Source organism: Embiotoca jacksoni, unplaced genomic scaffold, assembly GCF_022577435.1.
Source record: "Embiotoca jacksoni isolate LCO1_2020_lvr unplaced genomic scaffold, fEmbJac1.0.p SCAF_20, whole genome shotgun sequence".
NCBI classification, from domain to species: domain Eukaryota; kingdom Metazoa; phylum Chordata; class Actinopteri; family Embiotocidae; genus Embiotoca; species Embiotoca jacksoni.
The window spans coordinates 3348552-3374967 of NW_027185341.1; the positions used below are offsets into that span (position 1 = coordinate 3348552).

At 41.1% G+C, this 26416-nt stretch overlaps 1 protein-coding gene across 1 annotated transcript; it reads right to left on the minus strand.

Annotated features, from left to right (window-relative positions):
• Positions 1–441: 441 nt before the first annotated feature.
• erbb2 (erb-b2 receptor tyrosine kinase 2) lies at positions 442–25553 on the minus strand. The gene is made up of 27 exons (XM_069155610.1): positions 25283–25553; positions 17327–17478; positions 16972–17152; positions 16589–16729; positions 15682–15747; positions 15469–15584; positions 15216–15357; positions 14897–15025; positions 13061–13202; positions 11933–12006; positions 11677–11767; positions 10519–10721; positions 9972–10101; positions 9037–9127; positions 8199–8353; positions 8068–8115; positions 7779–7917; positions 7547–7669; positions 7324–7422; positions 7029–7214; positions 6676–6831; positions 6513–6588; positions 6158–6304; positions 5516–5613; positions 5135–5323; positions 4415–4802; positions 442–4325 (listed from the first exon to the last, which is right to left on the minus strand). Exons 1-27 carry the CDS (start codon positions 25353–25355, stop codon positions 3958–3960), a joined length of 3903 nt encoding a protein of 1300 aa, XP_069011711.1. The 5' UTR covers positions 25356–25553; the 3' UTR covers positions 442–3957.
• Between the last annotated feature and the right edge of the window lie 863 nt (positions 25554–26416).

The following is a 26416-nucleotide window of genomic DNA, read 5'->3' on the forward strand; positions in this document are numbered from 1 at the left end:
CATTTTAGTATAGTGTATAGCCAGGGCGATGCGGCTAAGTTTGATGTTTCGCCGTGACACAAGAAGTTGATGTTTAAGGTCAAACGATGCTCCAAACCTCATGAAACTTTGCACATGCGTCAGGCACCAACTTTCATGAGTTTTTGAAGTTGTTAAAACCGTCGAAAAAAGGCTCCTTTTTTTTAAAAGAAGAATTAAGGAACGAGATTGAGATCGGGAATATGCTGCACGTCGGGAAGCCGGCGGCCCCCGACCCGCTGGATCATATGAGCATATCACTGCTTGCAGTTTTAATTTACAAGATGGTATTCGAGTAAAAGCAACATTAATGGCAGATCTAAATTCTGATGGTTGCAAGAAAATAAACGCCAACAGGATCATTAGGTCAAATAAACCTTTTCTATATAACGGGCTACTTTTAATGCATGACATGAGTCAGTGCAGATTTCAAAATTTAATTTCCATGAATGAAAAAAATAACAGTAAATAGAAGAATCTAGGCTTTCAATCTGTGTAAAGTTTTAGAACAGGTTTACATGTTTTATATGAATTTAATGACACACAATATATGTAAACAATTCCATAAAAATGTCTTCATGAAATACTATGTGTATCCGCACTCTGCTCCCCCACAGTAAGGCAACTAGTCACAATGTATTTGATCCAATTAGCTACCAAATTGATTGTTTTTATTTATATATTTATATATATTTTACACATTTACATGATGGGACGTACTGACCAAAGAGGACACAATGCTTGAAAAAAACTCCCAACAAACTGGTTAATATTAATACCCTGTCACAAAAACTGTGAAAGGTTTAAAAAATATTCACATGAAAAGTACAAAAGATACATTTGCTTCAAAATGTAAATTACAATGTTTAATTTTCCAAACCCTTCAGCACACTCTTGTTAGTTAGCAGTTCCTTCGTTGTCGTCACCTTAACTTCTAGATAAAAACAGAGTCTTGCTTCAGCGACATTTGAAGGCTCATGGACACGCTTTGTGTAGATGTTTATAAGCCACAGGCCCCATTTTCTTTTGGTTTATGATTCCTCTGCTCAGTGTCTTTAAAAGACAGTTTAAAAGAACCAAACATCCATTTACTTTTTCACCATTGAGCTGTTTCCAGTCAAAAAGTTGAATACGATTTCAAAAACAATTTGACGTAGGAGATTAAACACGCCGCCATAAACCACCAGACCCCGACCAATGTCGGTACTCAGTACTGGTTTTAGTACGACTGAATGGTTTTCTATCAAAATAACAGTGTCAAAGAACAAAAACCAACAAGAGAAAGGACATACGGTTTCAAAAGGAGGACGGCAGGTGGGTCAGCACGTCAGTAGTGTGCAGGTTACATGAGACATCTAAAATTAACGATTCATAAAATCACAACAGTGTAAACACCAGAACATTTTTTTATGATTGCATATCGGGTCTATGTTGTGGTTTTATAATGACCGCAAATACATCACATTCTTACATGAAGAGGGAACATCTGTGAGTTCTGCTATAACATTGTTATGGTCTGGTAAAAATATGCAGTATCTCCAGCAGAACTCATGTTGAAGTTGCTGTTGTTGTTTATTTCCGAAATGGCTGATATCAACCCTGAATGCATAAATTCTGACAACTAATGCGATGTAACTTTTGGACATTTTTAGGATTCAGTGAAGCTATTGGGTAATATAAAGAAATTATTGTTGCAACTTTACAGTTCAATTGATGAATTACAAACTCTTCCACAGGTTGACAAAATTATACATATATAAATGTTGTCAAACTTTTTCAAAATACAACAGGATCAATGTAAAAATGAATTTGAGCTGTTTTTCCTAATAATTGGTCTTTGGGGAGATACAAGGTCTTCACCTGACAGCAACAATACTTAGGAAGGGTTTCATTCAAAAACACTATATTTTATGTACTCTACATCCATTGTAATATTAACATATAAAAAAAAGTTATAGGAATTTTATCACTCAAAACTTCAAAACATTTTCATTCTAAATAATGTTAGTGTACGAAAGTATTAAAATAAAATCCTGACATGTTTTTATAAAAAACAAAAACACATCTTTTACGCAAGAAATTGTAATCTAAAATTAGGCATATATTTTTTTTTAGATCTTATTTGGGAACAAAACTCTTCAAAACCCGTATGAGAACATCAAAACAGAAGACTTTCAAAGTAAAATTCACTGGGGCGGGGGAGTTGTACACATTTAAACAAACATCTGAGCTCTCCCACTGATGACACACTCCTTGGACAATTTATACAACTCAGAGAGGTTTGTCTTTAAAAATGCTCCATGTTGAAACTCAGTAGTAGCTTTATGCAGCTGGATGACAAGATGCACAAGAGGACACGAGAAAATCGTGTCACCGACTCTTTTCAAGACCTGTCCAGGATTACAAGCTGCGGCGAGGTTTCTTCTCAAACCTGTTACAACATCGTCGATGGGGATGCGTGAGCTGGGAGAGTGCTGATTTTCCAACGAGGACATGGGGGTCAGACAATGGCTCCATTGACTCAGTTTTGACCTCCCCCGGCCCAACACCAGTTAACATGAAAAAAACGGCCTACAAAAAAAAACCGCTGTTGATTATTAACTGGGATGCCAGTGTGTTCTCGCCGAGTGGAATTTGAGCCATGCATTGATTATCCAAACGGAGCAGAGCGAAGAATCACACTCAGCTCCAGTGTCCAGTGGATTGCTCATTTTTACACAAAAACACAAACAGCAGAGCTGCTTCTTGTTTCATAGAGAAATCTTTGTCTGTATACACATACCTGCAAATTCTTCACTTCTCGTGGAATATATTTACTATTAGCTTGAAGTGCTTTCTTGCACACTGAAAAGCCACCAAACTCAAAAGGCTCAGTGATAACACAAGTTTGGAGGCCATATACAGTATCCTAACATGTAGTGCATTGTGCATGATTTAAACGCAAGTAATTCTCCCTACTTATGAGGAAAACCTGACAATCCCCGAAAGGTTTGCATTAACTTTTTCACTATTTTTTTTTACAGCAAAAATATTTTTTTTTAAATATTTTTGCAGCTTAAAAGGTCAACTAGTACCTTTTTTTTTTTTTTTACTGATTTCTTGTACCACAAAGCAGCCGCAGCCACAGACACTAAGGACCACATACATCAGTGCGGCACAATGCCGCTGTCTTCTCCATACAGGATGCCTTTCTTTCAGGGAGCATGTCGACTGGCCAGATGGGCTGCAGGGCCTCCTCTGTCCAAAACAAAATGGCTTTGAGAGGACTGAAGACCCCCATCAGGTCCGGGAGAAAGTGACCAGAATACTAAACACCGTCTTCTCTTCATTGCATATCATGGCTCACTTCGTCCAAGTACTAGTTGTGTTTTTTTCTTATTTTAACTGGGTTGAGTGGCATCTCCATGCAGACACTGAAGGAAATACCGCCCCAAAAAAAAAAAAAAAAAAAAAAAAAAAAGAAGAAGCTTCACATGTATAGGAAAACAACCACAGAAACTGAACAAAAGAAAATGACATAAAAATAAAAAATCAGCATTCATTATTCCAGTCAAATAATTCTGGTAATCAGACTCTGCTTGTACCGCGATGGGTTGTTGACAAATGTGAGCTCCTTTGCTTCCTACGGAGTTATTTACAGAGACTGAGTAAACTTCTTTTTGGCACTTAACAGTCACAGATTGTTGAGAGGAAGACCTGAATACAAATGATGCCACTGACACCACATTAATGCTACACTGTGTTGAGTCTCTGCGCGTCACGGCTGGGTGATATGGTGACTTATGACGGACAATCTCGAACGGTTTGGACTCGAGAGAGAGAATTCAGTACCACAAACACCCAGCTCATTCCTGTCACATCAATCTTCATCTTCCCTTTCTCTCATTTCCCTCAGGAGAGCACAATCTGTGACCCCTCTTCAGTTCCTTGTCGCTCTCCTCAGGTATGCCCACTCCAGGTGTCTGCGAGTCCCAGATACTCTGGGTTTTCTGCAGTGGAGGTCACGAACCCGTTCACGTGCCTCGTAACTCCTCCGTCGCTCTCCAGTCCTGCAAGGCCGTCCACCGCCGCGGCCCCGGTCGCGACCTTGGCTTTGGCCACAAGGTCCAGGTAGTACGGGTTGTCAAAAGCTGGAGAGGTGGAGCTCGCGGCGCTCACAGGGACCAAGTATCCCGGGTTTTCCACGCTGTGCCCAGAGCTCAGGCCGTTAGGGAGCCGTCGGTCCACCCTGGAGCCTTTACGAGGCAGCGTGCTGGGCCGCTCGGCGATCCCTGGCCTGAGATCCCGAATCTCCTGGTTGACGTACTCTGAGAGGAAGGACAAAGAAAGACTGTCAGAACAAAACTCTCTGAGATGTAGTTCCTCTCTACAAATATAGAGGAAGTCACCCACTCACCTGGCAAGGCATGATTATGATTGTAGCCGTGATTCCGCCTGGGCAGTGAGTTATGAAGGTGATGAGGATGATGAAAGCCATTCGGCCCGTCAGTCTCCAGGTCACCTTGGCTCCCGTTGGAGTAAGTGGGGTCTTTGCAGTATCGCCCGGGGCTGGCCGGGGGCAGCGAGTGGTCGTCTGGAGCTCCATCCAGGAAGACCGAGTCCGACTGGCCTCCAGCTGAGGGGCTGCGAGCCAGCGTTGGGTACTGAGGCCACAGACCGTTAGAGGTGCTGGCTCCTAACGGTAAGGTGGGGTATTGGCTGCGACCGAGAGTACTCAGGGAGGAGTAGATGCTCCGAGGGCCACCAGCGATGGAGGGGTCAATATCTAAACCCAGGTCTCTGCTCTGCTGGACAGAAAGATGACATTAACATTTTTCAGACACAGAGGATGACAGAAATGGCTTTTTGTTAAAACTGACATCAGAAATTATATTACCCATAACATGTACCCATAATCAATTGCATGTATCACTGCAGAAGTCTGTGGGGTTACTATTAAAAAAGTTATGTTGCATAATAAACAGTTATAATATTGCTATAAATTAACAGTTGAAAGATCGCATACCCTGAAAAAAAGATCAATCAGAGGGCCTTTCAACACAGATAATCAGTCAGAGTAAAAATGAATTATGCAGAAGGAGATAAATAAGAAAGCCACTGTCCCCCCCTCACTGACCCTGTATGACTGGTGTCTGGACGGCCCGTTGGCCTGGGGTTCGTCTTCCTTAGTCCTGGGGAAGAGGTTTGGCTGAGGCACCAGATACTCCTCAGCGTCCATCATTTCCCCGACGTTGTCCCCCTCCTCCAGAAGCATGCGGTAAAACCTGCTGTCCACTGGGCTGCACAGGCTCATCTGGTCATCATCCTGATGGACAGCGAGAGAACAACATGGATCAAAAAACAAAGTAAGAATGTATCAAGTCTGTATTTATCCTGATGGCTGTAATGTTGCTCTTTTATAAGTGTAAAAGTAGCAGTTTAAGACAAATATTATAACCCTGTAAGCACAGTCACACAAAAGGAAAACATTTGCAGTATGAATCATACGTACACATACCTGAATAACTACATAGCGAGGCGGGTCTCTGGCCATGGCACTAAAATCGCAGACCAGATCTTTGAATTTTGGCCTGTTCTCTGGATCAATCTGCCAACCTGAAGCCAAACATAAAATCAAAATGTCAATCAAGCATATATAACACAAACCCCTACTACCATACCCTGTTTAAGGACTTTGTCGCCTGAACTTTTATTTCAATGCAACTATGCAACATTTCAGAGACATTCACCAAAGAAGACACCACACGAATAATAGTCAACTTCATGTGCAGTTTGCATATTCACCAGAAAAGTAAATTAGTGAACAGTAGTGGGATGTAACTAAGTACATTTACTCAAGTATGGTACTTAAGTACAATTTACTTGCACTTTACTTGAGTATTTACATTTTCTGCAACTTTATACTTCCCCTCTACTACATTTCAGAGAGAAATATTGTACTTTTTACTCCATTGTATTCAGATCACAGCTTCAGTTATAGCCATTTGCCAGACTTTTACTTGTAATTAAAAAAAATGGCATGGTAGTATGTCTCCTTTAACTTGAGTAAAAGATCTGAATACTCCTTCTACCACTGTTATTGAATTTCCTAAACCTTGAGACAAAATGTAAAATGAGTGCTGCAGTGAGAACCACTGACATTTGACCATGATCAGGTAGACATCGAGGGTACAGATGAGAGGCTGGGGAAGCCTTTCGCCTCCTTCCAGAACGTCTGGGATTTCCCTTGCTGGGATCGTGTCGTACGGCTTTAAACCGAATGTCATCAGCTCCCAAACCGTCACGCCTGAGAGTGAAATGACAACAGCACAAGGTTTACCCTAAAATAAGATGTCTATCACACTACAGCCAACAATTAATGTAAAGATGACTGGAATAAAACAATGCAATAGAGAAAATCAGTGAGTCAGCATTCAAAATTAAACACCAATTTTTTTTTTTTACTATTAGTTCAATTCATATTTATATAATTTCCAGTGCTCAGTGATACTGACCGTAGCTCCAGACGTCACTCTGATGAGTGAACCTCCTGTGCAGAATAGACTCCAGGGCCATCCATTTAATCGGCACCTAGAAATACAGATTTTCTTTTTTAGGTAAATAAATCATGGTGAACTCTCCAGACCAGAGGCTTCTACATCCAGAGCCTCATCTCACCTTCCCTCCGTCAGCGTGATACTCAGTCTCGTCTATGTCAAGCAGCCGAGCCAGACCAAAGTCAGTGATCTTCACGTGGTTCGGGTTCTTCACCAGAACGTTGCGGGCGGCTAAATCTCTGTGGACCAGCCGGACCTCCTCCAGATAACTCATCCCCTACACCAAGACACACACACACAGATCCATCACCCACAAATATACAAACTGGCGCCCCATCAAGAAAATAAGATGAGAGAGGAATCAACAGCAACTTTAAGACACTGCTGCGAGAAAAAAATGACACCTCTACGCCTGCGAACAGTATCAAAAGCAACAAAAAAATAGTATGTTTATGTTTTTTTTTTTTTATGTACCTTGGCAATCTGGACACACCAGTTGAGGAGGAACTGCGAGCCGATGCGGTCCTTGTTCTCCCTGACGTAGTCCAGGAGGCAACCGTACGGCATCAGCTGAGTGACAAGCTGCACTGTGGAGGTCAGACAAATCCCCAGGAGACGGCACACATAGGGGCTGGCAACTCCCGCCATCACATAGGCCTCCTGGGAGAGGATGAGGGGGGGGGAGATGATGAGAGAGCTGTAAACCGTGAACTCTATTTATGTGCACTACAATAGTGTTTGTTGGTTTGTGTGTCTGGTTTGTACTCACATCAAGGATTTCTTTATTGGCCTTTGGTGATGTGTTCTCTCGCAATACCTTAATGGCCACTGGTATTTTCACATTTTCTCCATCAGGAGCCCACACTCCCTAAAGCAGTGATCAAAACTATTAAAATCTCACCAAACTCCTACATTTAGATGTTTCAGTCATAACAAACACAGTAGTAGAACATCTTTGTCACGATCAGTTTTCTAGATTCTGTCTGGCGCACCTTGTAAACAGTACCGAAGGCGCCTGCCCCAAGAACCCGGAGTTTTTTCAACTCCGTCTCTTTCAGGATTCTCATCTGAGCTTGATTGGGTGAAGCGCCGCTCGGTGTTAAAGGCTCCACCAGCTGCACACATGAAGGAGGCAGTTGACAGATTACTTCCTCGTAGACTACATCGCAGATCGACACACAACCAAAGCTGCTACTCGAATTCCTCATCATTGCCAGCGCTCACCTCGTGCTCCTGCAGGATCCTCCTCATTGTCTCCTTCCTCTTCAGCTTTTTCTGTCTCCTCAGGTAGAAGACGAGCAGAGCCAGCAGGATGAAGAAGAGGACCACTCCACCCACAGCAGCCGCGATGGTCGTACCCGGTCTGCACAGAAAGAAACAGTTCAGCTCAACTCCCAGAATCCTGGTTGAATTTGAAGCAGCTTCTGGAAAGGAAATTGTAACTGAAAACAAAATAACTCGCGCAGACAAACACTGCTTTATTTTTTGTGCCTAAACAGTTGAAGGGGCTCACCCCGTCCTGGTATCGATGGGGCAGCCTCTCTCATCCATCACAGTGCAGCTGAAACAGAGAAGCACTGCTTGTCAAATCGTTCTTAATCAGTGTGCTTGTGTTTGTGGATTCGGACATGTGGCTTCACTCACGACAGTGTGCAGTTGGTGTTGCAGGGCAGACAGTGTCCCGTGGCATTGCTGTATTTCCACACAGTGTGCTGGTCCTCCTTCACACCACTTGGACAGTGATCCACGCAAAACTCGCCGTCCTGGAAGTTACGACACTCTGTGCAATCGTCTGCACCCTGGAGACACGCAGAGAGGAATATTTAAGGGTATTTAGACAAAACCTTTGTCACACATTCACACATTGAAGACTACAGGAATATGATTTAGAGTTCATTTGATAGTTTTTATACCACAGACAGGCAGGAAGTGTGGAGAAACACAATGGAGGATGACATGTAAATGTCTTCAGCCACTAAAGCACGAGAGCACAGGGACGACCCCGGCTCACTATTTCTGGCTTTTAATCAATGTATTTGATGAATGAAACATCATAAAATGCCAGTCGCAATTTGCGACAGCCCTGCGTGAATCTAAATTTTATTGAACCAAAACTACAACACCTAAAGGAATTAAATTTTGCAATATTAAACAGACAAATGCGAGACATGGCTGTTTAGTTGATAAATAATGATTAGTGTTGATTGATTTTCTGTCACTCGAGGAGTTGATTTTAGGTTAGGAACCTTTATAATCATTTCTGTAATGATTACCAATGAATGAGGAGTAATATTGTATGAACTGAGTGTACAGGTGATGTTGAAATACTGATGCTGATTTTGGACGAATCCATTTGTCCTAAAAGTGCAGTGTCACCTTTTTAAATACAACTTGTTAAATGAGGCATTTTCAGACTTTATGTGAAATAAAACCCTCCAAATAATAATGTTCAGAAACACTTTAATATGCCAGCGAGGCTTACCGGTCCATGGCAGGAAGCAGAGCCATTGAGAGGTCGACACTCTGCGTGACAGGCAACGCACACAGCTCCATCTGTGTATTCACGCACATCACTGCAACACAAACACAAGGCGCACGTAACATAACATCCCATAACGCAGTCTGGCATTTGTTGGGTGCATTTATCTGAAGCACCTGACGCTGCCAGAAGGAGACACGTTTTTAGAAACGGGGCCTCAACTGTAAATAACCCGATGAGCTCCAAAGGATAACTTGTTCTCTGCACCACACAGGGCAGGACAACAACGTATGGTATTGTTTGTCATCTGTCAGCATATGTATTCTTTTTAAATGTTATTATGGTATACATTTTGTTATTAGCAAAATGCAAGATTTCTTATTTAAACCACTAAAAAAAATGAACTTAAATCATCAAAAGAATGTGAACAATCAAAAGTTAATAAGACATCTGTATTGCGCTCCATTGACTGCTACTAAAGTTAGCATGCTAACTGTGTATATATATATATATATATATATAACATGTTATCGTATGCACTTTGTTTCATGCAATTTAAGACAGGAGGGACACAGTTTATTGCACTGAACATCAACTTGATTATTGTGATTTTAAATACATCTGCGTTATATGTTATTTTAACATACATATTTATGAGCAGAGAAAATCATCACGCGTATTTGATTTGTCAGTAATCTGCCATTCCTTTAGGGCACACTTCAATTTAAAAGCTTTCCGATTGATTGACTTGGGAATCAATGTTGGGAATACTTTGACAGTGACTGCTGGTCCAGTCAGCCCACTTTATTTTCTGGAGAACTTGTTTGGGGATTATCACATGCAGTATACCGTATAATTAGGGACATTATCAGGTTTTTTTTAGTTTTTTTTATTGATTTACTGAGGCAAGTCCAACACAAACAAGCACACCATCTTACCCCTGATCAATGTCACACTGCTCTACACACTCTGTGCCACGCTGGAAATGTTTGCAGGACACGCACTGGTTGGGCCCCGGACCCCAACAGCCCCCCTCACACAGCAAGTGACAAACACTCCCCTCTGCCTCTGAAAACACATACAGACGCAACGGAGCATGAAGTACACTATTTTCTGATGTCTGCTTCTCTGTGAACAGCTAACAGGACTCACTAACATTTAAGACAATCGTGTTCTTGACTTCATTTTACATATCAATTTGTGAGCGCTAAAGCTGCTAAAGTTTGAATGTCTTTCACTGACAAATGTTTGAAAATCTCAAAAGCACAAAGAAACCGTGCAGACAAGCACTTTTATCATCCATTGCAAATATTTATGATGCAGTAACACCCATGGATGTTGATTAAAAAAGTGTTTCCTGCAGTGTCCCTGCAGCTGGATTTCAATCCGCAATGTGACAAGTTCCAGTTTAAAGTGCAGCTCAGTAACATTAATGTGTCTTGTCATTGCTCTGTTCTGCATACATTATGTGGTGTGTTAACTTACCACAGAATTGGGGGTCCTGGTTGTGGCTGACGATGCGGTGGGGACCCTGTGTGGGATGGAGGAGAGTCTCCCAGGGCAGTGAACTGGTGTAGCACAACTGGGAATTGTTGTACAACAAGACCAAACCTCCACTGACGCTGCGTAGTGAACGCAACCCGAGAGACTGGATGTGTAGGTTCTGGATGGCCAGAGAAAACACACCCCTAAAACAAAGGAGGAGAGAGGTTGTGGTTATTTTCCTGATTGTGTCCATTTATGATTGTTATTTTCATCTTCTTAAGATGTAAAAAGATACAAATGAAGCTTTAAAAATAAATAACAATACAAGCAACAAGAATGAAACAAAAACAGCAAGATAAACACTTAAATTAAAAAAAAAAAAGAACTGACACTGCTCTAATTACACAAACAATAATGTCAGACATCATCGTAAAACAATCTCACACTCGTCACTGTGACCTAGTTTCAGCTACAATACTCGCGTAACTCTCATAGACTGTGGCTGACATGAGCTGCAGGTCGAAGCAGCAGCGCTGGCTAATAATTAGCATTTATTACCATGAAAGTGAACAGAGTGTTTCAACTGAACCAGAGACACTGAGCACAAACAAAGACCCAGTGTTGGTGGACGGACATCAACACAGTGGCATGCGGTGACGCACCGCGCAGAAAGAAAACGATACAATACTTGGAACGTGTTTATTTTATTTATATGAATATAGATATATTTTGCACCGCATGAAGGAAAGCTTTTCAAGGTGTGAACCACATGAATATGTAGACAGTCTAGTTGGTATATAAAACTTACTTCTTTTTTTTTTAATAATGATCTTATTATCAATTTTTCTCTAAATGATTTTCTGAGTAATTATAGAATTTATTTATCTGTCCTTTTTTTTTCCCCGACACGAGTTCTTGGGGCACAGTTATGTTATGTGAAGAAAAATATAGGTTTAATGTTTGTTTCCTGCTAGTTTATAGCTTGATTGATGATAAAGGTGATAATAAAATCACAAACAATGTAAACCATTATGGAAAAGTACAGCGAGTCTGGTTCTAGTTAAAAACCACAATGCTACAAGACAGGAAGGTTAATATGCACACAAGATAAATACTGGTGATCAACAGACATGCAAACCGACACTTTAAAACTCTTACTTGTAGAGCATCCTGCCTCTGATCACCTTCAGGTTCTCAAACACACTGACGTCAGTCCACTCCTCTGGCCAGGCCTCCATGTACAAATAACCTGCAAATCCAATTCAGACAATCGGATACAGAAAACACCCAAGCGAAGCAGACTTCTGTGTGGTGGTAAAATGGAGAATTATACTGAATAGGCGAAATTTATTTGCATCAAAAAAATAGTTTTCCTGGTTAAAGCTTACAGCAGGTTTAACAAACACCTCAGTACCTGTAATCTCCTCCAGATTCTTGAAGGCACTCAGCTGCTCCAAAGTCAAGCCAGATGTGTTGGTCACGGAGTCCCTGGACAATGATAATGCAATATTTGAGTAAAACGTATGAAGAGATGAAAAGTCGGTTTGATTATTGTTGACAATTACTTGACTGAAGAGTTTGATTTCAGTGTTATACTCTATATTGATATATTTTATCATTTTTGCTGGGATGTTGTAAGAATTGTCTCCATGTATGTGTCCACACAAAAAACTGTCCGTCTGATCTTGTGTCAAGAATACACAGATACTTTCCTCTGGAGCTAGTTACTATAAACAACTGTCTGTACGTTTTCATACTGTTTGCAAGTCTTTGTGAACAAACTCTAAGAAAAAATGTCTAAACATGTAAACAAAATGTGCAGATTCAAGTGTGTGGAACTTCATTTTCATGTCCTCAAACAACATTATTGATAAAATCTGTAATCTCTCCCAAAATCTCCTGTGATGCAGGTTAGCCAAGAGTTATTTTTCTCATATTTCACAACACAAACAAAATCCGACACTCACTGTGAGCAGTTGGCACAAACTGTAGAAAATAACTGATCAAGATTTGTCATCTCAGATTAAGTTGACGGAGCCACTAACTGACAGTATTACATTGGTGGATCTGGGATACAGTTATTAACTCTTCACTGTGGATGCATTATGTGTAAATATTTCTCTAAAACATTTAAATTAGATTGTCTTTATGGTAATAACACAAATTAGTTTTTCTCTGTTGACACTAAAACCTCGTTAAAAAAAAAAAATACATTCTGGGTTTTAAGCACATTTGAGTGCATCGACGGGGTTTAAGTTTTGGTAACAACTTGTTGCTCCACTTTCACAAAGATGTGTGAACATAATGTTGCTGTAAACTCAAATATTGAAGTGCTGAATGGGACGGATGTGGTTCTGTGGCAACTCTAAGTCTTGGGTATCAAGCTGCTTGTTGCGTTTATTAAAGTTCGCTGGCTTGTTGGGTTTAAACCGAATTAACTATTTTATTCAGTCATTGTTAATGATTTTAAAAACAATATGTCTCGAATAAATGTACTGTAGTTTCTATATTTTCTTGTATAGTTTCTATACTTGTCTCTTACCTTGCAAAGCTCTGCGGAAGGAAGGCCAAACTACCAAAAATCTTCTTGCACTTGTTGAACTGCTCCACATTAGAAGATGTTACCATGGTGACGCCATGGTTGTCCATGACACCCAGGTTGTGCATACCCAAACCGTAACACACTACAATCACAAAAATGACAACACATTTTAACCAGTTTATCTTAAATCCAGAGATTAAACTGTATTTACAAAAGAGGATCAGCATCCCCTCACATGAACAGGAATATAGAGTGGTGCATCACATTTAACAACGATGGTAGAAAGTGGCCGAGAATTATAATGGATCAATAAACCTAACACTAGTTATTCTTAGTAACTACTCTAAGTAAAATCTGGACCACCTCAAATCCAGAACAAAAGTAAAAAAAAAAAAAAAGATCCACTTCCAACAAAGCCTGAATGATTCCAAGTTATCTTACAAATCCTTATAAATGAAGGAACAGGTTGGTTCACTCTGCACCACTGTCAACACATCACGTCATCAGTACGTGCATCTGGAACTACAATCATCCACGCTGGGACACCATGTCTACATGAGCAGGATGCAAAACGTAAATCCCTCCAGAACATTTGTTACATATTGTCACATAGCAACATATTGTGTAATTGCTTTTCCCCTGTTGGACTTCTAGATAGCTACAGAATACAATTGGTGGTCAGTTTATTAGGTACCCCTTTCTAACGCTAGGTAGAAACCTCATAGCCCCATAAAAATAGCACCATTTTTTTTTTTTTTTTTTTTTTTTTTATCTATCCTAAAAAAGAAACACAAGATGCCAGAGCAGGAGTGGAGGCAACAGGGTCCCCGGCTGTGGAGGGGCAGTTAAAGCATGAGGACAACGAGGAGGAGGTGCAGGTTCAGTGGGCTGGGATGTATGCAAGTGATCCAGAAAGTGCAATCTGTTGCTCAGGTGGGGGACGTCTGCAGAGGCAGTGACTGTCTGCTTTTCCACTGCCCTCGTGAGGTGTTGTTTAAGGAGCCAGTAGAGCTCCTTTCAATATGTTTATTTCCATGTACAATAGCCCATCACATCCCAACGGGACTTTATTAGATCCAGATCTGGTGACTGTGGAGACACTGAAGTCACTGTTGTGCTGGTGGAAGCCGCCCGATAGGACGTGTGTTTTGGGACATGGCGCAGAGGACAGGTGGACTGGACTGTGCACATGATCTGCACAGACACTCAGGTAGGCTGTGGCATTAAACTGTCATTCAGCTGGTATCAAAAGGTCCAAAGTGTGTGAAGAAAATCTTCCCCACACCGTTACACCGCTACAACCAGCCTGACACAAAGCACTGTGGATTCATGTTGTTGACCCTCATGACAGGAGTAAAACCTGGTGTGGTTCTTTACTGCTCTAGCACATCCATGTCACGGTTCACTCGCCTTAAATGTCAGCCATTCTCCTCTGACCCCTATCATATAACAACGAGTACACTTCCTGACCATGTTCTACGTGCTTTTATACAACGAGTTGCTGCCACAAAAATATTTGATGAGGTGTCTGCATTAATAAGCAGGTGCACAGGTAAACTTAATAAAGCTATTGATTTGACATTTTGTCCTCCAGCAGTAATTTCCGTGTGTTTTGATAACGCTGATAATGGCTTACACCTGAAAAACATAATTTTTTTTGCCCACAATACACTGGAATGTATTGATCTCTGAGTGACTGTACGCTCTCCTTTTTTTTTTTTTCAAACCTAATTCAGCCAGCACTGAGTTTACAGTATCTAAGCAATGTACTGTGTCCAAATGCAAATGTGCCCACGCAGAAAACGCACATATATATAACACACACAGACCCCTCACCTTTGGGACAGTCTCCTTCACACTTTTCACACTTCTGTGTCTCGACTCCGTCAGGTTGGGTGATGATAACTTCCTGGTTGGCTCGGGGACAAACCAAAGTACAAGCCACCTCCATAGCCAGATAGTTATCTACAGAGAGTGGTGGGCGGCGGGGGAGGAGTAGGAAAAAGAAAAATTAATTTGGCATTCTGAAATCCCTGAATCTCTGGAGTGTTTGTGGAAATCGAGGTAAGGTGTCCTAAAGCTGCACAACGGCCACAAGCTGAGCACTGTGTTGTAGTTTTCTTGGCTATACAGTCATTTTCTTTAAAGTTCTTACAGGGACACGTCTTGACACAAGTGGCTCCGAAGTTGAACTTTTTGTTGGGGTTGGGTTTGGTCTGAAAGGTGACGGGGTCGTAGATGGTTGGTGGAGGACAGTTCTCCTTACACACACCGCTGTCGTTGAAGTGACGACACGCCTGGAGAAAACAGAAAGGAGGAAAGATGTTGAGGACTAAAAGACTGACAACATGATATCACATTGAAGATTACAGATAACACAGCAAGTATCGGATAAATGTGTCCGTTACCAAACAGTCGGAGTCTTTGGGTCCGGTGCATCCAGCAGCACACTGCATGTGGCAGCAGTCGTTGGGCAGAGGGCCTTTACATCGCTGGCAGCCAGACGCACATTTAATTCTGGTCACTTTGAATGAAAATGTCAAAAGTCAACATTTTCTTGTTCTGAACTTTTTACAAGGAAATAGTGTCACTGCCATGTTGTGCACATGACTTTAACTCACAGCTTTGGCAGTCCTGTGCAGTTTCTCCCCAGCAGTTTTTTCCACATACAGAGGAACAATTCGGACCTGTTCCAGACGAAACCCAGCAACGACAAGTAAGGAAAGCTGAGCATTTATCCCACAGTGTTACAATTTAACAAGAGAGAAACACGACTCAAGAGTTTACAGCTATGCTACCATCTCTGCGGTTCTATAAGGCACCACCAGAACTGATTGTTGGATGATTGAACACCGAGATGGGGGAGCTGCCTCCCAACAATTCTGTAACTTTTGAAATTAAAAAAAAAAAAAAAAGACATTTACGCCACTTTATGTAGAGATTTGCCAGGTGTGCAAAGGTGAGAGAAAAAAAAGCAGGTTTTAAACTTAAATTCTTCTTTAGTTACACACCTATTTCTGGGACTTTTTGTGTTTGGATGACCAAGTGCAAAAATATCAATTACTCTTTCTGGCTATCAATAACATACCCCAGAGGACACTGCCTGAAAATGTGTGACCTTTATGATAAGCCCTAAATGATCTCCCATACTTCATGATGGACGGCTTTTCATTCTACCTTCAGGTCAAATCCAAAAACATAACGTGATAAAACAGGGAGCTTTTACTTTTACGCTTTCACTTTTAAAACTTCTTACATTTTTGCTGATAAAACTTACCTGTCTTTACTAAACTACGGTTTTGAATTCAGTACTTTACTTGTAGAGGAGTTTTTACTTATTGTGGAGTTGGTGCTTTTATTTAAGTAAAGGATTTGAATTCTTCTTCCTTGAATGCACAATACACACACTGCAGTGCTTTTTCTTGCTGGCCTCTTGTTTTGTATGCACGATGTCACACTGGAAACAAGTAAAAGCTGTTCTTCTGCACAAACCCAGTGGGATGTTCACTATTTCAATCAACTGCTCACAATTAGGGGCCCGAGACTGCAGTCGGTGCTGTTTGGCATGGATGTTCTGCTCGTCCAACGTGTCCCTCCAATTTATGTTGTGGGGGTCTGGGAAGCACAGATGGGGGTTCCCCAAAAAACACACCGCACCCAGCAGGATCTCTGCAGAGGAGACAATATGAGAGCAGTTCAGAAACACTCTTATAGGGGCTCTGGAAGCATCCAGTGAACGTGAGCATGTTTGATTTCACTTAAAAGCTTCAATGTTTTTAAGCTGATAGGTGATACTGATCAAATTAATGAACCAAAATAAGTCATACATCCAGTCCAAACCCCAGGCCAGAGCAGTCAGGTCAGACTGGGTTGAAGCAAAATCTCTAAGCCCTGTTTTACTGTGATCTGACCTGTGAGGCTACGAAGCCGGAGCGTCCTGAGTCCCTGACCGGCCAGAGTGTTATCGAGCACAGCCAGCGCAAAGCTGGAGTTGTAGAGCTGACTGCCTCTGATGATCCGGAGGTTGTCCAAAGGCACCAGACTCACTGACACATGGGCAACAAGCACATAACCCTGCACCTCCACGATCTCCTAGTAGAGAAGATATGAAGACACGCACACAAAAAAAGGGATCAGTCTGAGAAACCTGTGAGTAAAAACAGTGCAACTAACCGAGCTAATTAACTGAATGTCATTTCGGTCTTTATTTGTCTGCACTTTCTTTGTTTTATCTGTGTGACGACTTGGTTTCCATTCAAACTATACCTGCAGGAAGGAGAGGTCAGGGTTTCCATGGAGGTGTGTAATCTCCAGGTTGCCATGGACAACCTGGCAGCCTGTGTAGAGCAGTCTCAGGGTCTCGTAGTGTTTTTCCAGGCTGGAGGGCAGGGCCAGCTTCATGTCCGTACCGAGGCAGACTGCAACACGGATAACATGAATACAACTTTATCTAAGCGCACATAGACTGAAACCTTTTAAACAGTAAACATTCAAGCAATTTCATCAATTCTAAGGTTAAATAATTCCTTCCAAAAGCCTTATTCAAAATAATCAACACATAAATTATCTTCGGTTGCAACCTTAAAATCAATGTGAAAATATAAAAGTGACACGCTCACTTGGTAAGCTTTATAACAAGTGATAAAACTAGAACATACCAACAAAGGCTCAATAAAACAATCCTGTAAGTTTAATTTATGAAAGGGACAACCTCATTAGGGGATTTTTATTTTTTTTACTTTGTAAATAAGATCAAAGTCCATTTAAAGTCACTGTCAGCAGCTCCTCGGTTGTCCAGCAAGTGATGACAAATGTGAGGATTGGATTTAGTCTCCACATAGTTTGACTTGTGTAACTGTTTGCAAGCAACCTTGAGTGGGCACTCTGAAACACAAGCCACACGCACCGCCTCTGTCTGTCTCCGAGCATATATGATATATTTTCCACTGGCAGCAGAGAGCGCAGATTCCCCACTGCGGGTCACACACAGCATTACATTCAGGGTCATGCAGCATTACAATTCACAGGGGCTTTTGCAGACGCATAGCTGTCATGCTTTCACAGGCAGTCACACAGTGGACGGTCCCTCCTCTTCGGAGGTTATAAATGACTTCCTCTGGCTTCCTTCCAGCAGCCCTTCAATAGTCAACCCAGTTTTCTTGATTAAAGCCCCTCACCCTCCCCGTGATAATCTCTGTCCCCTCCTTTTGGAGAAGACAGCCGGCCGGATGGACTCTGATGCATCATCGGATGAACAGGAACTCCTGGCAGGGTGATTTTCATGATTACACTGAGGTTCAGGAGGTGTGTGTTCTTATTGAGTGTGTGCTTCTGCCACGTGTAAAGTTTCCCGGTGATGGCAGAGCACTCACAACTTGAACCATATTAAGGCTCCTGCAGCTCAGCGGAGAAGTATTGGATGATAATGCGTAAATAAAGACCGCATTAAAATGTGACAGCCAGCTACTGTAGCAAATGGGTCTGTGATTAACGGTGTGGCTGCCAAAAATACACACCCAGTCACTGCAGCTTGTGTCAAATAACAAATCAAATGACTAATCACTGAATCCTTCAGTGATGTCATCATGGAAAATAGTTTTACATGTCAAGCCAAGAGCAAAGCTGCGCTCGTATTCTCCAACATTTCAATCAACCTTAATAAGTCGCAATATCTAAACGGAGATAGACTCCCAGAAAGTCACACAAACTACTGCGCACAGGCAACACAGACATCTCAAACTCCGGGGATTAGGTAAATGTACCGTAACAGAAAGCAGAACAGAGCACATTTTCCATTTCTACAAAGTGTGCGTAAAGCCAGTCCTCAGCTTCCTCCTTTTATTCCCTCATTGTTTGCTCTCCAAAAGTCTCTCAGCAACGTGTGTGTGTGTGTGTGTGTGTGTGTGTGTGTGTGTGTCCTTGTGAGGAGCTGCCCACCCCTCCATCCCCGCAGCCTAAAATACTCTCTCTTTTATCACTCACTTCGCTCAGTCTGCCCACTGTCATGTAACTACCCCGGCCTTCTTCTTCCATATTCACACACTACATCTTTCTGGGTTGACTTATCTAAAAATGTCCCCCCTCTTCCTCTCTGCTCGCCTCTTCATGTTACGTTCTCTCAAAGTCTGGGAGTTGTTGCCTTTGGAAAGTGTCCTTTCATAGACACGTGTTTCATTGCATATCTAAAAGATGACACTCACTTTTGTATTTCTACAGTGAGAGGAGGTGGGGTGTGCGGGAGGGGGAGGGGAGGGGAAGGGGTATGTGTCCAGTTCAAAGACACATCGGTGACCCGTGACCTTCCAGTTCATGATCGCCGGGTCAGACAGATCGCCCACGAAACACTGATGACCACCACTGTCATACAAGCATGTATATATGCATGCACACACGCACACACAAACGTAGTACTGCTGGCTTCTGCACCGCATATAATCTAATTTTATCTCTGGAAACTTCCAGTGCTCAAGTGTTTCTGTGGATAACTAAAGCCTCTTCCCTGCATTTGATTCTTTTAATATTTAATCTCTGAATATTTTTTTTCTTCTAATCAACATGAATTTATTGTGTTCACATTAAGTGTTCTGACATAAGTATGGAGACAAAACAAAGAGTTTTATTCAGATTTCACAAATATTGATTTATTTTCATTTGAGCCCTGGTCTAAAACAATTTAACCGTAACATGACCCTCGCTAATTTGAAGCAAGGCCACTATTCATATAGGTTTAGTATTAAGTGTTTATTGGTGTGTGTGACTGCCATTTTGCACATGAAATTAAATACATAGCATCATTGAAGGAGCATTGTGTAAAATGTAGTGGCATTTATTGGTGAGGTTGCAGCCAACTGAACACACCTTACCTCACCCTCCTCTTTTAAGCATATAAGAGAATATTTGGTGTACATGAAACATCCTTAAGGCTCTTTCTAGAGCCAGTGCCTGTTTGTCCCTTGTAGGCTACTGTAGAAACATGTCAGAGCAACATGGCGCACTCTGTAGATATGAACGGCTCATTGTACGGTAACGAAAACACAACAATTCCTGGTTTCAGGTGATTATACACTAATGAAATTATTATGACACGCACATTTCCAACATCGAGCTGCAGACGTGTATGACAGTTTAGGTGTTGTTAAGTGAGAAACAACCGTGTCAGTATGTAAAAACAACTGTCGTACAAACGGGTGCAGGACAATCTCTGCTGGCTTCAAAAGTGATGTCATTTAAACAGGTACAGCTGATGGAAATAATTGTGTAAAGACAATAAAGCGAGCGCTTGAGTAAGAATAGAAAACTCTGCTTCCTGTTTAACCTTCACACACCTGAACATTCACTGTGCGATGTGGGACTGAGTGTTGGATTCTGCTGAAGTTACATGACTCAACCGAGTTCACTCATTCATGACATCGAGAAGGTGATCTAACATCACAATTTCATCCACATTATTTGGTAACTATCAGCTGAGGAAAAGTAATCGTACAGGAATTTGATCATCCAGTCCGTGTTACAACAAACTGAACGTGTCACTGCTGTTAAAGACAGTAAAATTTGCACCTGCTCTCTGTGGAGAGTAGCATCAACTAAGGCACTAATATCTAACATGTAATCAGACACTGGGACTGACAGTGAGTCAATATGGACATCAATATTAAATTCCTTAAAGATGATTATGGGGACTTTCTTTAGTGAGAGCTGAAACTTTAACTGCAACTAACTGCTAGTCATTATTAATCGATCTCAATGTTTTTGATTAATCATTTCTTGTAAAACTTGTCAGACAATACTGAAAAATACCAAGTGAAATGTTGAATTTGTTTGTTTGTTCTGACAAACAATACAAAATCCAAAGATATTACAAAGGTAAAAAAAAAAAAAGGAAAATAGAAAATTTGCACATTTAAGAAGTTGGATATTAAAACCATCAAATTGCTTTAGCTTGCCTGATCCTTTTTTCCCTGAAGGCCATATTGAAAAAGTTAAAAAAAAACAATACCGCTGTTTTCGCTCATCTTAATTGCACAAAAGTATTGGTTTGTTCACTGAAATGGAACTTTCTGATGTATATTTATGGTTGAGGCTATTTTTTTTTTAATTTGGAAACAGTGTGAAGTGACGGTGGGACAAACTTTGAGTCAACGTTAAATCCTTGACGTGGCTGATTACGTATTGATTACGCGTGGTATCTTCTTAGAACGAAAGGTGACCGATTTGATGTTAATCTGGCTTGCAGAGAAGATGTGGCGACTGTAAACTGACAGTGTGCTGACTGTGTTGTACTAATGTGCTGCTTGAGACTGAACAATGGAAACTGAAAGCCAGCTTGAAGCCACACCTGTGTGTGGCAGCGGGCCAGTCAGCACAGGGAGTGTGCATGTGTGCGTTTACCTGTGTGTGCGTATACGGTAAGCGACGCAAACGCAAGGCTACTGCAGGAGTACGACTGAATCCTGGTGGAGGAGCCTGCGGTGTGACACACTAGGACAATTGACGAGAACCTCCGGCGCCCCGCTCTCCTCTAATGGATTAGATCCCTTCAAAGCTCAACGCAAACAGAACAAGCTGATCCAACAGGACTTTCCCTGACAGTTTATTAGTCCTCGGCTTTAACATGTCAGCCCAGAGTCTGCTGCTGTCCTAATCCTTGCAGCCCGTCTTGCATAAACTTCACATTTCCCCCCAACCACCCTGAACACATTCTTTACTCTGTCTTCACTCTGCACCCGAGGAAGACAAAACGGGTATTGCTCAACAGACAAGCAGAACAGGATCTGTGCTGTTCAGGAGCTGCGGACACGAAGTCCTCGCTCATTCGCCGTCGTGCACAGACTACAATCACAAACATCCGAAAACCATGCTCTTCTTCACATTTACCACAGTTTGAAAGCATCTGCAGCTGAATTCAAATGTGGATTGTGTTGTCTTTAAAAGGATTTTATAAAGAGTGCCGACACAAGAGTCTGGATCAGGACACGACAATAAAGTGGATAAAAAAAAATAATTTCTTATAATATCAAAAAACTTAGTTTATGTGTGATGTGTTTCTGCTCATCCCACTGATCCAATATATTATAAGGTGAAATCATTTTCAGTTTTCAGTTTTTCTTCTTAAATTCAAGATGTTTTTCTGGGAGAAATCAGATTGACTGTGAGCGGTTTTATTGCCAATATTTAGGTTATTTATATATATATATATATATATATATATAAAAAAGAAAGAAAAAAAAGCTGTTTGATTGGTAGATTAAAATCCAGGTACACTGTCCCGGTTGAAGCTGGATATTTACACTTCTAATTAGAATATGTTTATTTACATAAGTATGACTACCATACTATGAATCATGGAGTTGATCTTTATCAGAATGAAATATATAGTGATGCAAAATATCATCAAAAACACTAAAATAATGCATCTGATTTTGTTTTAGGGTTGCGGTTAACAATTTTGTGACAGAATTTATGTAGCTTGCTCAGATTTGTTATTTTATACAACACAATAAAATGATCAATCTCAGTAACCTGTTATTAGCTAACAGATAGAAAATTAATTGGCAACTATTTTGATCATCAGTTAATCATTTACGTTGTATTTTATAGGAGAAAAAAAAGGGCAAATATTTCTGGTTCCAGTTTCTCAAATGTTAATCTTTTCTGTTTTTATCTTCGACAATACTTCTCAAATGTTTGAACAGCTGGTTCAGCTAAACGAGAAGTATTGAGGTTTGTAAGAGGCACTAATTACTTTTTACTGACATCCTATAGAGCATCGATTGATTAAGAGAAGAAAAAAAAAATCTGTAAATTAATTAGTTAATGGCCTAATTATTTCACCATGATGTTGAGCTACTAATATGATAAAGGATTACTGAAATCATATCTCGTTTTAACCTTCATTTTTTCATGTGGGAGTTGAGTGAAAGCATATATGAGAGACTGGTCGGATGACAGGTAACAAAAGGTACCAGCTAAACCCGACAATGTCATTACATCTTCAACCTTTTAAATGTTTAAACCACCAAGATGCTCCTCAAATGATAATTGAACCTATATTTATGAATTACTGTCCAGTTCCAACTACCAGAGCATGTGACATTGATATAGGATGTAAACACAACCAACAAGTTCTTCCACCGAAGCACAACTCCTGAGTAGAAATTTGGTCTCTGGATATCTTGTTTATTCTCAACTTGCTGCTGTAAATTATTTTAACACCATCATTTCTTTACCAGTTTGTGTCAATATACTCTAAATGCAGGCTGAAGCTGTCGAAGCACAGAGGAAGGTGTTGAAAGTTTCCTCTGAGGATGGTTGGTGGTCCTTCGATCGACTCAGAGCGAGTTAGATCACTAACATGCAGTCTAGACTGGTGAGTCACGGCTGGCTGAGAGTTAACCTGCCACCGAGGCCGATTCAGCAGAACTTAATCACTGCACAGAGAGAGTTCCACTCAATGGATGCACTGGAGTGCGACGTGGACAAGAACTCTTCGGGTACTAAGGTCATCGAACACACACATACAAACACAGGGGAGGGCCACAGACAGAGTGTGTGTGTGTGTGTGTGTGTGTGTGTGTGTGTGTGTGTGTGTGTGTGTGTGTGCGCGCACGCATAGACAAACAAAATGTCAACAGTCTTACTTTCAGTTCTGAACTATCGTTCTGCCAGTATTACGTGATGCGTTGCTTAACGTCGGGGTTACGAACCTGTCCGAGCGCTCGCACTGAACTGATGCTTCAGATCAACACACTGGAGGAAAGTGCACCAACCAGTTCCCACCAACAAAGCAGTCGTATTTGGCAATCACGTCAGCAGTGACTATCGGCTTTGTTTATGTGTGTTTATGTGTGTGTTTGTGTGTGTGTGTGTGTGTGTGTAGTAGTGGTGGTGGCGGCAGGAAACAGTTTGTTCTCATATTTTGGTAGTGAAGAGGACATGAATGAATTATAACTTGTGGAAATTTCCCCCAAAGCCAAAACATGGTACATATTTGTGTTGTGACTCCTTTCAGGCTTTTGATTTTTAAAAAGCGCACGTCAATAAAAAAAAAAACTGACATGTAAAGTTGGACTTGTCGATGAAATTCTCAGTTATTGATGTCAGCAGCTTATGCCATTAGCTTGTGTTCATACTGAGGCTTTTAAAACTAGTTGAGCAGGCTTGTTGATATTTTTGATTCCATCTAGAATCGATCTCTAGCGGTAGTGAAGCCCATATGCAACCACCATTATGGATGCAACCTTTAGGTTTATTTTCTTAATTAATAGACTGTCGTCTATCTTTCTTTTAAGTCTTGAGTATTTATTTTGTCTGATTTACAATCCCAAAGTCAAATTAATATTTGGTTTTATGTCAGAATAAGCAGAACATTTCAGTCCTGAGCAGCATAACGATCCAATGTTGGTCATTTTTGCTTGAGAATAACTTTAACACTTAATTGAGCATCAAATGGTTCAATGGTTTCAGCTTTAAAATAAAGAAAATAGAAACTAATGTCAAACAATGCAACTTTCTTCTGATAACATTAGATCAAACGTGGAATAAACGTGTCTATTTCAGATTATTGATAGTTTTAAAACCAAATAGGACAGAATATGTTGATTTATTTCTTGCAGATCTGCACTTGTTTGCACTTTCAGTTAGCTCTTCTTTTACTGGCATGCGCTCAAGCTCCAAGTGTGACAAGTGGCCCTCTAGCAGACAAAGTCCTCTTTAGAGCCAGAAGTGAATAATTGACATCGTCGTGATCCGTGGCGCACAATGCAGTGCCTGTAGTTGTTGGTTTGTTTTTGTTTACGCACACGGCAAAGCAGCGAGAGGTCCGCCTGTGACGCATAAATCAGGTTCTCATATTTCTTACCTGTATGTGTAACTACTGTGATCCAGCGGTGTTTATACGTGCAACAAAACGTGCTTCAGATTGCTACAGTTTGGAGTTTTTGTCCACACAGCTTATCTCGTGTGAGGCTACTTTGTGACAGGTGTGATTTCCCCCCCCCTATTAGCGCTTCGGAAATCCCAGGAGAACTCAGCAGAGACCGAGAGGAAGCGGGCTGCGGAGTCACGGAGGAATGTAGTCCTGACCACAAAGAAGAGCCTCGAACATTAACTTAAATATAACCGCAGACCACTCTGACATAACCCTGATAAGTGGTGTGCCTATTTTGCAGACAGCAGGAGGGGGGGGGGAATTAAAGACGAGAAAAGCTCTCAAAGTTGACCCACCTTCTCTGCCCAACGCGCCCGTCACTCCGAGCAGCACGGCCCCGACAAACACCAAACTTCTCGCCGCCTCCATCTGCTGAGACGCAGCGTCTCTAGTCCATATTGCAAAGTTTGATGTTTTTACTTTTCCCGATGAGGAGTTTCTCTGTTTGGACCTTTCTCCCTCCCCGGGTCAGTTTTTTGCACCGTGTGTGGAATTGTTGTTCGTTGGCTTCCCAATCTCAGTGACTTCCTCCCGTGAATTCCGTGCCTGTTGGTAGTAAAAGCGTGACAGTGCGCAGGAGCAGATGCGCGCTCCCGTGCAGGCCTGAGTGGGGAGTGGCAGGTTGACTCAGCCCGCCCTCACTTCAATCTCGTTTATGTCTGCAGGGCAGTGCTGGCCTAACACCAGTTCATGTCATCAGTATTTAGCTTTCTTTACTTAAATAAGAATACCAAAACAGCAGTGTCAAAAATACTTCATTAAAAGTACCACTTAAGACTCTGGTAAAAAAAATAAACTATTTTGTCGTTTATAGTTCGATGATATAAAGCATCATTATGTCCCTTCTAATTTTGTGTTTCGAATGAGATCAGGAAAATAATTTTAAATTCTTACATAACATTTAGGCGACAATCATTTTCAAATTTATAGATATGCAATGCAAATCTTGTGGCACAGAGCAAGAAGCGGTCACACAATTATTTAGTCTCATCAGCATTTTGGAAGGACAGAAGACATTCTACACCAGTCATGCCTGAAGACATTTTATGTAAAAATAAACCATTGAGTTTTATGAAAAATCTTCAAGGCCAGACTCTCTAAGTCTTCCCTAAACATGAATATTTTCTTGCTGAATTAAATTTGTACATTTAACCTTATGTCAAACAAATAAGTGATCTTCAACTAAAGAACAATAGCTACTAATTAAGTTGATTTGTTCTTTATTGTTGTTTCTTGGTTATGTTTAGATACAGATACTTTTTGTAGTTCTTTTAAGTGTTTACTTTCTGACATCTCCTACGACTGATATTTGGTTATTTTTTTTACACATCGGAGTCACGAGTTGCATAAAAATGTCCAACTATGCCTACCAGCTGAAAGTCAGTATGTATGTCCATAGGTTATATGTTCAATGAAGAGAAAAAAAAAAA